The sequence below is a fragment of the Scomber japonicus genome, chromosome 3 (genome assembly GCF_027409825.1).
Source record: "Scomber japonicus isolate fScoJap1 chromosome 3, fScoJap1.pri, whole genome shotgun sequence".
NCBI classification, from domain to species: domain Eukaryota; kingdom Metazoa; phylum Chordata; class Actinopteri; order Scombriformes; family Scombridae; genus Scomber; species Scomber japonicus.
In genome coordinates, this window is record NC_070580.1 from 19,278,413 (window position 1) to 19,292,219 (window position 13,807).

At 37.7% G+C, this 13,807-nt stretch overlaps 1 protein-coding gene across 1 annotated transcript; it reads left to right on the forward strand.

Annotated features, from left to right (window-relative positions):
- The first annotated feature begins 2,127 nt into the window (after positions 1–2,127).
- Positions 2,128–7,633, forward strand: srsf3b (serine and arginine rich splicing factor 3b). The gene is made up of 6 exons (XM_053315884.1): positions 2,128–2,202; positions 3,421–3,631; positions 3,720–3,863; positions 5,977–6,015; positions 6,565–6,651; positions 6,946–7,633. Exons 2-6 carry the CDS (start codon positions 3,429–3,431, stop codon positions 6,971–6,973), a joined length of 501 nt encoding a protein of 166 aa, XP_053171859.1. The 5' UTR covers positions 2,128–2,202; positions 3,421–3,428; the 3' UTR covers positions 6,974–7,633.
- Positions 7,634–13,807: the final 6,174 nt, after the last annotated feature.

The window sequence follows — 13,807 nt, forward strand, 5'->3', positions numbered from 1 at the left end:
CCTTAAATGTGACAACTAGACAATTATAGGATGAATTTAATTGTATTTATGTAATTTTGTCAATGAATATATAAAAGAATGTACTCACATGTGAGTGCACATTCACTCACTTGTGGGTACATATGTGAGAGTCCATTTGTGTGGGGTTGTATGTGTATTTGGTATATATATGTCTATGTGTGTATACTGTATATATGTATATGAACATGTATCTACATGGTACCTGTCCCCTGTTTGTATACTGGCATAATATATAATCTGATTTTAAAGTATACTTAATTATTTATTTTTTTAGAACAACATTTTATTAGGTTTTAACATATAATAAAAACATACAAGTGACAATGACCAAAGTAATAACAATAATGTATAATGTATTATACAACTAAACAATTAAGGAAAGAAAAAAAATAAGTAAACAAATATATATATATATATATAATGACAGCAATAGTAATAAATAAATAAGTAAATAAAAATAAAAAGACAAAAAGCAAATAAACAATGAAAAACAAAACAAAGAACAAATGAATAATTGAAAAGGCAGCAGCAGTGGTAACTTGAAGGTCTCAAATTAAATTATTACATTTTCATCCTCCAAAAAATCCAAAAAAGGTTTCCATACTTTAACAAACTGTTTTCTTTTCCCTCTAACAATAAGTATACTTAATTATTAATCTACTTAACTATTGTATCTGATGAACTAGTATTAGTCGCATTTTTTGTTTGTTTGTTTGGGTTTTTTTGTTTTGTCTTTGTCTTTAGTTGTTTAGCAATTTTCAATTATTCATTTAGTACAACTTTATTTTATATTATTTTATTAGAATTACAATCCAACAAATCAGTTTGAGTTTCAATTAATTACTTTGTATTTTAATGTTTTATTCTTGTATAAAAGGCTAAATGAGCTTGTTTCAATGACACTCACACACAGTTCTGCTCAGTGCAGCACTCTTTTTCACTGGGCGTCAAAAGCATTTCTGCAGTACTTGGAGTAGAGAACATGGTGCACAACCATAAAACCTGACTGAAAAGATTGTTGTGTATTCTGCTGGAGTCGACTCCAGTCTTGGATGAATTGAAGCAAAATTAAATTCAGAGCAAACTGAAAACAATGCAGGCATGTCTGTTTAACATAGTGCCCAACAACATCAGTGCTCTATGGTGCATGAGTAAAGATGTGCTATGGAGATGTCACATGGTGGAGCAACCTGACAAAAATAAATATAACGAGAGAGAGAGAGAGAGAGAGAGAGAGAGAGAGAGAGAGAGAGAGAGAGAGAGAGAGAGAGCGAGACAGACAGACAACAGACAGACAGAGAGAGAGAGAGAGAGAGAGAGAGAGAGCACAATGACAATAAAGACTATTCTATTCTATCATTCTATTCTAGAGAGAGAACTTTATTTTTCATACCTGCCATACCTCTCTTGGTCTGCCAAACCAGAGGCTATGATTTCGAAGATTAAAATTGTTTAAAAAATGTTTAAGTTTAAACTCTGAGTTGGTGGAGTTTAGGTATATCCTCCTTACATCAGCAACCAAGAAAATCCTGTTTTTCTTCTGTTTTTAACATGAGGATTTTGAACAGCACTATAAATATTGTAAATGAGTATTATTGTTTTTAATTAATAAATTATATTTTGTTTATATTTATTTTTCAATTATTTATATATTGTAGCGTTCATTTTGTAAATCAGTTTATAATGTTTATATTTGTTTTAAGGATTGCATATTGTGCACAACTCTACTCAATAAAGGTTTATGCGAGGAAAAAACTACACACGGTTGGATTATCTTCGTCAGAAATGTCGCAACAGCGCCAAAACCTAATTTACTCCAATGCTGTGGCCAAAAATGGTAATGCATCTTTTTTGCACCAAGTGTGCGCTCGTTAATCTATCCGGGTTGAACGCTTTAGTCATCTGTTGGTGGTTCTCATTGAAGATTTGTATAAATTATTCTACTAGATTGAATGACGATGTTTCTTTGTGACACAAATAGCATGTTAGTACACTGTTGGATTTAATAGGTATGGTTTTAAGGAATTCTACACACCTACACATAAACTAACCCCGCCCCCCCCCCCGGGAGCAGCAGCCCGGTAACTCCGCTGACATTATCCGTCACGCCATTTTCCATCGACGACCGACAGGAACAAACCGGCCGGAGAGGAAAATAAACTGTGAACTGCAACAAACACGGTAGAGTGTGGACCAAATTGTTAATAGCGCACTGTACCTGAACAATATATGAATGTCCTGATGCGTAGATTAATCGGATAACCACATTAATTCAATCTATTGTTAGGTTTCTGTGTTTGCCGCTGCATGACGCTAGGCCTCGGAAAGGCGACAGCCATTTTAGCTACCGTAAACCAGCTCTCAGCTATTGTTGGCTTTGAAGCGTCGAAGGGATGTCAAACGTAGAATAACACATTTATAACGGTGTAGACATGACCGTGTTAGTATAGTGTCTCAGTTAAACAGAGAAAGTTAAATAGAGACTCAACCCTAGGGCTCAGCATTAGCTACGGGGAGTAACGCTTTCTGCTAAGCTAAACTTAGCTCAGACCGCGAGTCCAACCGAAAGGCCTTTTATTTATTTATTTGGTTTTCCAGACATTGTTTTAAAAAATGACTGCAAAAAATATTCTTGGGTAATTACAGTATGTTCATCACCCAAGTAATTGACGGATTTTGTAGTTTTAATACATACACGTGAATGTGCAATGTGATATTGTTGGGAGCATCCTGTACGATCTGACGTCGTAATGTTTAAAATCAGTTTTTGAACTTAACCCGCTATTTATCTTGCATACGCTCAGTCAGCTTGATTCACTTCCTCCAAAATAAACAGTGGATATGGGGTGTTTTTATGCTGCAGGAACATCGTAAAGTTGTAAACTATTGCCTTATAGAGACATAAACTGACTGTACTTTGATTTATGCATAGGTACTTTATTGTTCCCGAAGGAAATTAGCGCTTCCAGTAGCCCATATTAAGTCAGATCATACAGTCAGTCAGTCCAAAAATAAGAAAAGTCAGTTTTCCCCCTCCTACAGTGTGAAGATATAAAGCTGGATGGCCCTCGGGACAAAGGACCTCCTCAAACTGTCCATTGAGCATGACAGTGAACATGCTCCTCTGTCCAAAGTGCTGTGCAGGGGGTGGTGCTCAGAGTCCATTATTGACATCAACTTGCTCAGGGTCCTCTTTTCTGCCACTGATGTCAGGGACCCCAGCTCAATGCCAGCCTATCCAGTCACCCAGCGTCTTTGAGCAGATTAATTCTTGATGTGTTTCCTAAAGTTACCTATGTGATTTTCAGAGTGTCTGTTTAAAGGAGAGGTCACTTCTGAATATCTGACCTATCTGCTCTAGTAGTATCTAATTCTGTGTTTTTGCTGTTTAATTTTCAGATCTAGTCATGCACCGTGACTGTCCTCTTGACTGCAAGGTCTACGTTGGAAACTTGGGCAACAATGGAAACAAGACAGAGTTAGAGAGGGCATTTGGCTACTATGGTCCTCTTCGCAGTGTCTGGGTGGCTCGGAACCCCCCAGGCTTCGCTTTTGTAGAATTTGAAGATCCCAGAGATGCAACTGATGCTGTGCGGGAACTTGATGGAAGGTAGGCTTCAGATTGTGAAGATAAAAGATGTCCAATGCTCATCTTGCTCCAGCTGCAGTAGCTAATTATTTTGATTTTTATATAATAGGACATTGTGTGGTTGCCGGGTACGGGTAGAGCTATCCAATGGCGAGAAGCGCAGCCGCACCCGTGGCGCTCCCCCTTCATGGAGCAGACGTCCTCGAGACCGAGACGACTACAGGAGTCGGCGTAGTCCACCAGCCAGGCGAAGGTGACCTACATGCTGTTGTTTGACAGTGGCCTGTCGAAACCAACATCTTATTTATTTATCTTGTACTTAAATCCTGTTCTAGGACTTGCTGATTCCACTCTCTTACCCACAGTATATTTCCTGGTAATTGTTTTTTTACCAGTCTAGGCTTAGTGTTTGAGATCTTTTGTGTTGAGTATGCATTTGTGACTGCTGCTATGTGTAAGGCTTGCAGTATCATCTTCATTGACATTATTTGTCATTTTATGCAGGGAACCAAACAGATATTTATAATCAAAAAATGAAATCACATGGGACTAGGACGTTATACTAGGTTATGTGGTGAGGTTCGTGTATCGCATTATGCATTTTAAAACCTGTCCGGCAAGAATTAACTTCTGCTTTGGGCACTAGTGCTTCTTTTGAAGTGCACATCTTTTTATGTGCACTTTAAAAAAGGTTTCTACTTTTGTAAATGCTTAAAAGTGGCGAATTAGATATATGAAATACGTGTGGGTTATTCCTATGTCGAAAAAAGTATAATCTGTTAAAAATTTTGGGGGATGAAAGTGCCAAATGTGATGCATTTTTTTCTTTTTGTTTGAGGATGCTTTTTATTTTTCATCTATATTAATAAGAATGAAACCCGTTGCAGAGCCACCACCATGCCTCTTCTCACCACCCTCTGAGTCAATCAACTAGTCCTCTTTCAGCATCATGTGACTGCTGACCATCGTGCCCCAATCAGCTTGGCTGGTGCTGTCACATGACCCGGGCATGGCCAGTCGTCAGGTTGCACCAGCCCATTGGTTCCTCAGCATGCCGTTCTCAACCTCCTCCTCCTTCAACCTTAACCCAAACGGCAGCGGCCCACCTCACATTCCCGACCAATCAGCGTATTACGTTCCCAAAAGTCTACAACCTACCAGCAGCAGCCTTCGGCTAACCAATTAAAGCAGGAAAAAAGCCACAGCCAGCCCCCATCTGCCTGCCACCTAATCACCTTGCAGCATCTGGCCAGTCCTATTCAGCCAATTCTACCTACCCGGCCGACAGTCTGCCTCCCTTTCGTCATATCTAGCTTGTTGAAAACCAAAAATACTAGTAAGTTTTCCTGCTTCATTCAGTACACTGCTGATAACAGTTTTGAAAGTGAAGAGACAGCTGGTTTACAAAGGTTGTTCTTTTTTTTTTTTTTTGAGTCATAAGTTTGTCATTTTGTCCTCACCCATTACTGTAAATCCTTATTTTAAAAAGGGAATGGTCCACCATCAAATGTCTGGAACTTCACATTTCCAGAGATTTCGATTATAGATAATCATCTGGTATGTCTTGGGGCTCTGAGCAGAATTATGAAGTCACATGAATCAAAACTCTTCTCAACCCCCCCAATGAATATCAAAAATCTTTGTTTTTGTGCTGTATGGTTGGTTTTAGCAGATCGTAGCCTGGTTACGTGTCAAGATTAATTTCCCATTGACCAGTATAATGATTTTGTGACTACCCTCCATTTCCTTATGTTCTCCTTTGAAGTGCAGTGGACCAGTTTCATTCAGATGGTCGCCTCTGTGTGTCTTGTTGTTCCCACACTATGGCCTGTCCGCAGTGCACTGTGCAGTCCTCGTAGGGGTAATGTTGCTGGTTAGCTCACCTCAGTGTTGGAAGAAGTCTTGAGGCTAGGGCACTTTTTAAAAATCTCTTTGTATAAGATGCTAATTGAAGGGCTTGTCTTTCTCTACCACTTTAAATATAAAACCAATATAATTCACTCTTCTGACTTAGTATAATGATACCCTCTTTGTGCAAACTACTAAACCAAACTGGCTTTTATTAGTTGAACAAAGAGGGAGGCTTAAGGCACATTGTACTGTGGCACAGGTGAGAGGTTGTTTCCAAAGCATCTTTATGTGCTAGTCCATTGTCAGTGACTAATAGTTTCTGATTCGGATAGTTGTGTTCCTGGAAATACATTTTTCTTCTTCGAGTCTTTTCCATCAATTTTCAGTTATTGAGGTAGACAAGGGGCTGTGTTGAAGGGGGCCCTCAATTTAAAAGGATTAAAGTAGTGTGAAGCTCTACCGGTGATTGACATGTCAGTCTTTGTTCTTAACATTTTTGTGTTTTCCCTGCGCAGATCCCCACGCAGGAGGAGCTTCAGCCGCAGTCGAAGCAGGTATGTCACCTTTCACAACATGCTTTACACATGGAAACAGAAATTACAAGTTTAATGTATTGTCACTGAAAGAATACAGACACACCCTCCCATTCCTTTGAATGAGTGTGTCTGAACTGTCGAGTGGTACTGTATGTGTTACAGTCTCAAAATATGTTGTCATGTTCGTTGTTCTTGACTTCACTCTGCATGTCCTTTTTTATGTAGGATATGTTTAAAATATCACTGTCAGACCACCCTTATAGACTTCTCTACCCCCTTCTGATTTTCTGTCTTTCTGTACTTTCAACAAATAGTCAAAACTCGTGTTAATCTAATGTTGGATTTCCATTATTTTATTATTTCTATCTATACACACATAAATATGTAAATCAAAATAGTCGCTGATTAATTGTCCGTTTGTGGATTAACAAGTTAATCGACAATCCATCCAAGCTTTAAACAAACAAACGTGACAGTATGAGTAGTATGTAGTAAAACCAGCATGACTTATTTCAGTGAATCAGAGTGAAATGATGTGTACTCAATGGGATGGTTTTGTTTTCACAGGTCTTTCTCCAGAGATAGGAGGAGGGAGAGGTCCCTCTCACGGGACAGGAACCACAAACCTTCGAGATCTTTCTCTCGATCAAGGAGGTACGGATTTCTTCATGTTTGATTTTACAATAAATCTCAAGATTATGATCAACTGTTTCTTTATGAGTAGTAAAGCAGAGTATTCAAGCAAAACACCAAGGAGTATATATCAAGTAAAGCATAGCAATAAGACTCACCTTTCCAAACGATTATAGATCCATTGAATGTTCAAAATAAATCCTGTAGCTGCCTTTAATTTAAACTTGTCTGATTGTTGTACTGCTGTGAATGTTGATGTACCTCTCTGGTTTGTTTTTTAACATGATGTATTATTTTTTCTATTCTTCCCCACAGCCGCTCCAGGTCTAATGACAGAAAGTAGAGGAGTGTCTGTCAGACGTAAAGGGAGTTGAAGAAAACGGTTGTACAGGCTTTGCCGTTTCATTTGATGGACATCTACATGACCATCAGGTCTTTTTTGTTTTGGGATTTTTTTTAAAAAACAATCAAGCATTTTAGTCTCCCCCTTTTCTTGTTCTGGTAATTTCAACACATGGAGTGGGTGTGTACAGGTATGACGCCTCACGTGACTCATGTCTGTTTTGTCGGTCCTCAACTGTCAAATCCCACATTCCTGTTAATGTCACCTGAGCTTTGATTTTTGTCAATGAATGTACTGTGTAGTTTGACATAGTGATAGTCCCTCATTTTCATTGTGTAAAAGCCAGTTTTTTGTTTTGTTTTTAGTTTTTCTTTTTTAAAGGAAGCATTCTAATGATGTGTAAGGAACTTCTACCTTTTTGATTGTCCGTAAAGCCAGCCTATTTTCAATGTGTAACTTTCTTCATACTGAAGGTTTTCATCTGTTAATGGTTGGTCATTTGTAATAAAGGCACACTCATTCAAGATGCAAAACTCTGACATCAGTGAAAAAAAAGTGTAATGAACACAAATTTTTGTCTATGAAGTTTTCCATTCTTTTTCTTTTCTTTGATACTATGTGAAATTGTCTCGAATAAAAAAAAAATACTGGTTGTTAAAAAAAACTTCCTTGTTGACTTATTTCCTCAGCATTGTGTGCAATTACATGCATTTCTTTTCCACAAGGGGGCGCTCCTACAGCATCATTCAAGAATATGAGCAGGCCATGGTCCTTGTCAATCTTGAGTGTTTGGCTTCAAGATAATATGAAGTGGTTTTACTGTGTACATGTATTGTGTTGCTGCAGTGTTCATTTTTCATGTTGGTAGTTAACATCACTTGCTGTACAGTAGTATTAAGTAGTGCTGTAATGAGTAGTCAATGAATGGGTTACCTGTCAACATTGAGTCATTTTCACAATTCAACAACTAATCAACTATTTGGAAAAAATAATTAGAAAAATTAAAAAAGAATGTGTTAAGAATGAAACAGAAAGGATGTCTGTACGGGAAGAATCTGTTAATACCATCAATGGGTAGAGGAGATGAAGAGGGGAGCATGGGATTATTCTATACAGAGAGGCCAAAAAGTGAATATACACTTTCTTGCAAGTGCATGGAATATGTGTTAGAATGAAATTCAACTTAAATATTATATTGTTTAGTGCCTAGATGTGTTTTGAAATTAAAGTTTATGAGATTGTTTAATCAGAAATTACTCTGCTTCACTTTGAAGTTTGATTGGACCATTTTTGCTGATCAGCCGGCCCATTTTACCTGAACACTGCTGATCTCAAAAATGTGGGATTGCTAATCTTTCAACAGCTATAGAGCCTGAACAATTATATTATTTTACATGAATTCAACACAAAGTATTAAAAACGATCCTTATTAATCAGAAGAACACAAATAAATGTCATACATTGTTCTTTTGTTAGTGTCCCATGCCATTAACCAAAAAGTGGCCCAAAATAGCTGATATCACCCTAATGAGAGAAACTGAAATTCTGACTAAATTAATCATTAACCCTATTAAGGTAGTAATGATAAGACATGCCTCAGTAAGCAGATAAAGGTGTTGAATATGAGATTTTTAAACATTTTTTTATTAAATGTCAAAACTGCATTGGGAATAAAGACTAATTTAAGACACTTACACAATGCAGCTGTCATTGGTTGGGTTCAAGATGTCCCACAGTAAGGAAGTGAAGGAGACATAGCCTAAAGAAAAAACATGAACCTTTAAAATTCATACTCCTGTCTGTCTCAGCAGATTTCCCTCCTTTTCTGTCGTACAGGGTGTCCGATATGAAGTTGTTATGTAATCCGGGTGACTGAGTTTAACCCTTTCACCATGAACGATGCCACCCGAATATGATAAAAGTCACTATATGTGGTGTGTATAGGATATTAAAATGTTAAAATATGACAAGTTTCTGCTGTAAATACTACATATTTTCAGTGTGCTAATAGAGACACGTTATACATCTATATAGAGTAGCCTATATCCAGGACTAATTAAGGTTGTCAGGGTTGTCAGGTGAGACTAAATTAGAGCTTTGATTGTTCATTGTGGTAATAAAGTATTTTATTTCTAAATCCACAGCTGTTTGCCCGCGCTGGTTCCCACCGAGTTTTTTTTTATAATAGGACCCACTCTCTCTCCCACTATCCAATTGCTTTTCTCGGTCACACCCCTGACAGTCCCACGGCTCCATGTTCACGCATCCAGTCCACGTGAACCGGCATAACACACACAAACTCACAAGCTCCTCCAATGTTGGCGCGCTTTTCCACGTGAAGCCCGGGTGACATCACAGAAGCGATTACTCACGGTTTCCACGGAGACGGGTCTCACACTCAACGAACTCGCGGGAAATCCACTCTGAAAGCTGTGGTATTTCCACCCACTGTTATGTAATGTAATGCAGCAGTTTCCCCTGTGATACCCGCCCACGTAGCAGGGAGCACTTATGTTAGTCTGAGACACAGTGGGGCTGAGTGTTGGAGCTTATTTTAGATTTGATCATCTGAGTTAAATCTACCAAACTTTGTTATCTATCTATCTATCTATCTATCTATCTATCTATCTATCTATCTATCTGTCTGTCTGTCTGTCTGTCTATCTATCTATCTATCTATCTGTCTGTCTGTCTATCTATCTATCTATCTGTCTGTCTGTCTGTCTGTCTGTCTATCTATCTATCTAGGCCCTATCTATCTACAGGTGTGTGGCTTTGTGGGGCTTTACTATTATGTGATAATGGAGGAGGGGGGAGGGGGGGTGGCAGTCACTTTATTTGAGTCTCTCGAGTATCTATCAAATTGAGTTAATTCGACTCAAGTTAATATCTATCTATCTATCTATCTATCTATCTATCTATGTCTACAGCAGTGGATCAGTCAAGGAGGGGCTTTTCCCCTCAAGGACTCCTGGGCCTCCCCTTTGAGAACCACTGATCTAAAGTATTTGTAAGTCAAGATAAAGAGATAAGAACTAACACTGAAATGATCAATCAGATCAACAGTAAAAAAAAAAATAAATAAATAAATAAATTAACAATTGAAGTGATTGATAAAATTTGTTAAGAAAAAAATGATAAATGTTTGATTGTTCCACCGGCTCAAATGTAAAACATAAACCACTGATTAATTCAATAGAAGAAAAAAAATTAATAGAGCTCTCTGAGACCCAAAGCACAATGTAAATATCAACTGAAATGAAACTGAAAGGGGCATCCGGCTCATCATCAACAGTGTTGTTTACAGCTTTGAGATTTGGCAGGACACCCGCAGTCCACGCTATCGCCCCATAACAACCCATAACAACCCATAACCAGCTCCCTGGTCCTGGCAGCCAGAACTAATAATAATCATACTAACACTTTATAACTGTGTGCTATATAACTTTATTTATATAAAGTTTGTTTTTAACAGTGATTTAAACGATGAGACAGAGTTGAGCCCTGATCTCGTCAGGCAGGTCATTAAAGTCTAGGAGGGTTCTGTCCCCTTAACATATCAATCTGGACCTTGGAACCACAAGAAGTGGCATATCCAATGATTTGAGGGAGCAGGAAGAGACATAGGGCAATGAGAGGCCTGATAGATAGGCTAGTTTGGGACAAGTCCTCTCATGACTTTTTAAGTAATCACTAAAATCTTAAAATCTATTCTAAAATCAACAGATGTTGAGTTTTGTATGAGCTTGAGAGGGACATTTTTATTTGCTGATGCCAGTGGAATTATGGTGGTCCATTTGACTGTTTATGAAAGCACGAAAGACACTTTCCAGATTTTTTGGCAGAAAGAAACTGTGTAATCCTTGAAATGTTTCTGAGATGATAAAAACAAGATTGAATCACTGAATTAACATGTTTATCTAGGGTGAAGTTTTGATCAAAAATGACATCATGGTTTCTACAATGCTGCTACATATCGGTAATGCTCTTAACAACAACTGTGTTAATCTGATATTTTCGTGTTCAGGCATGCATCTTGAATAAGTGTGCCTTTAATACAAATGACCAACCATTAACAGATTAAAACCTTCAGTATGAAGAAAGTTACACGTTGAAAATAGGCCTTACACATCATTACAATGCTTCCTTTAAAAAAAACTAAAAACAAAACAACACAATGAAAATGAGGGATTACCACTATGACAAAACCCAAAGCTCTGGTGAGCTTGCATTCCTAACAGGAATGCAGGGTTTGACTGTTTAGGACTGACAAAACAGACGGCTCATATTACCTACACACCTGCTCCATGTGTTTGAAATGGTATTGTTTTCAAAAAATTCCAAAACAAAAATGACTTGATTGTCACAAACACATCCATCACACAAAATGGCAAAACCTCTACAACAACTTTCTTCAACTCCTGTTATGTCTAACAGTCCTTCCTCTATTTTTCTCCAGGAGCTACTGTAGGAGCATTCACAGCAGTACAAGAATCAAACACGTTTTAATTAAAGTCAGCTACAGGATTTGTTTTGAATGGTTTTCAAGCTTACCATCTTGATCTTTTTTCCTAAGGTAGTTCTGGCATAGCTTGGACTTATGTTTTAGGTCATTATCTTGCTGTAGGATGAACCCCTGACCAACTACGTGCATACCAGAGGGTACTGCATGGCGCTGCAGAATGCTGTGGTAGCCGACCCTGGATCCAGAAAAACAGCCCCAGACCATCATGCTTCCTCCTCCATATTTGACAGTTAATGTCACACACTGAGGAACCATCCTATCACCTACTCGACGGCATACAAAACTCCTGGGTGATGAACAGAATACTTTAAATTTTGATTCATCAGTCCATAACACCTTCTTCTTCATGGCCCAGGCAAGCCTCTTCTTATTCTGACGTTTCGGTTTTAGCAATGGCTTTCTTGCTGCAACTCGACCTGTCAAACCTGCAACTCCAAGTCTTCTCTTCACAGTTGAAACTGAGACTTGCTTACTACAGTACGACTACTATCAAGCTGTGCTTGAAGCTGTTGTCCTGTGAGCCGCGTATCACGCAAGCTGTTGACTCTGTTGTGGCTTTGGGTATGCCAGACCTCTTCCTTTCAGAGTTTCCCCCAGTGATTTTTCATGGTGAAGGAAACTGTACTCACTGACACATTGACTTTCTTTGCAATTTCTCTGTAGGAAAGACCTACATTTTGAGTAATCTTACTTTTTTTTAACCTCTGGCAGTTCACCACTTACCTTTGTACCATTTCAAGCTATTCATTAGACTTGAACTGCTTGAATTTCAATAAAAAACTGGAAAAATTGGGGTGTTGTAAAACTTTTGACTAGTAGTGTAGGTGCTTAGATCATTAAAATTAAATCCATGTTATTATAAATTCACTTAGATAACACAGATTATGCATACTGTATTTAATCTGTACAATTAAACATCAGTGTTGCCAATACTTTTCTCATAAAGGCATCAGTTAACCTCCCCTGACCCATGAGCAGAAAAACTGAAGTGTTAAAGTTAAATACTGTACATGTTATATCACCACATTTGTAGGAAAAGAAGTTAAGTGCTCAAGTGCCTTTTGGTGCCATCCAACTTCTCACTGTGGATGCAGAACCATGGCCTAAATATGGTGACACAATTCAATGGCTCCGCACTGTGCAGCTGCCTTAGACCTGAGAAATAATAAAGTGCCTACTCAACTGTACAAATGCAGTCACACAGCTGCTGCTCAGTCACTTATTGTATATTTCCATTTTTTTAACCTTCATTAACTTTCTCTTAACTATCTCTATTGTCGATGTGTACTCATTGTGAATGGCTCCCAAATATGAGTGTGTCTCTCTTGTGTCCCATCATCCTCCTGCCCAACAAAGGACTCACTGTGATGTGAGATCAGTTGGGCCTTTATGTACTGCATCGCACCGTTTGGGAACTAGGTTGAAGGGCAGCATGTTCAGACTGGGAAGCATGAGGAGTTGTCTCCTAGCTGACTCACTGCAGAGATAAACAAACGTGACTTAAGCAACAAGAAGAATGAGTGGGTGGAACAGATTCATGAGTACCATGTATATGTGGAAGTTCTTGAAAGACTTGTACAGGCAAAAGGCTGAATTTAGACCCTAGACAGTTATGTAATGATGCCACTAAATGACTCTTAAAGACTTTTTCATTTTTAGAAGTTAATGAGTTGGCAAGTTTATTACCCCTGACTAAATACTCTAGTTTAAACACACACAAACACAGAGGGAAGGGCTGGACAGAGTAGGGGTGTTTGTTTGAGCTGCATTAATACAATTTAAAAAAAATTACATCAGTATTTCTGTTTTCTGTTCATTTATAATTAAACTCCAGTACATTTCAGAGGGAAATAATGTTTATTTTACTCCACTACATTTAGAGCTTTAGAACATCAATATTTTTACATATTATCTAGTAAAATAGGATATACTGTAATGTATTTTAGAAATTCACTCACCATCAATATATCAAATATTTAAAAAGAGCTCCATCGCATATGGCTGTAACATTAAAATGATGATTTCACATGAATGCATCAGTAATGATATTCTAATACAGTATATTATTTATATACTTTATAGTATAATAAAGATTTATAATTTATATTTTAATTTTACGCTTTAAGCATAAACTTTTACTTAAGTCAGATTTTGATGCATACATTTTATTTACTTAAGTAAAGATAGTAGTACCACAGTGTAAAGCCCTGTACTTTAAAGTGTACTTACATAAAACTACAGTATATAGTACCACCAGCAGAATATATTATATATAAAGTATCCAAATAAATGTAATTTTAGTGTTAAGG

Excerpts from the sequence above, each read along its gene's own strand:
- srsf3b (XM_053315884.1), top strand. The coding sequence starts at position 3,429 with ATGCACCGTGACTGTCCTCTTGACTGCAAGGTCTACGTTGGAAACTTG. Across the intron at positions 3,632-3,719 it reads GTGCGGGAACTTGATGGAAG|GACATTGTGTGGTTGCCGGG; the intron begins GTAGGCTTCAGA and ends TTTATATAATAG. Across the intron at positions 6,652-6,945 it reads TCTTTCTCTCGATCAAGGAG|CCGCTCCAGGTCTAATGACA; the intron begins GTACGGATTTCT and ends TCTTCCCCACAG.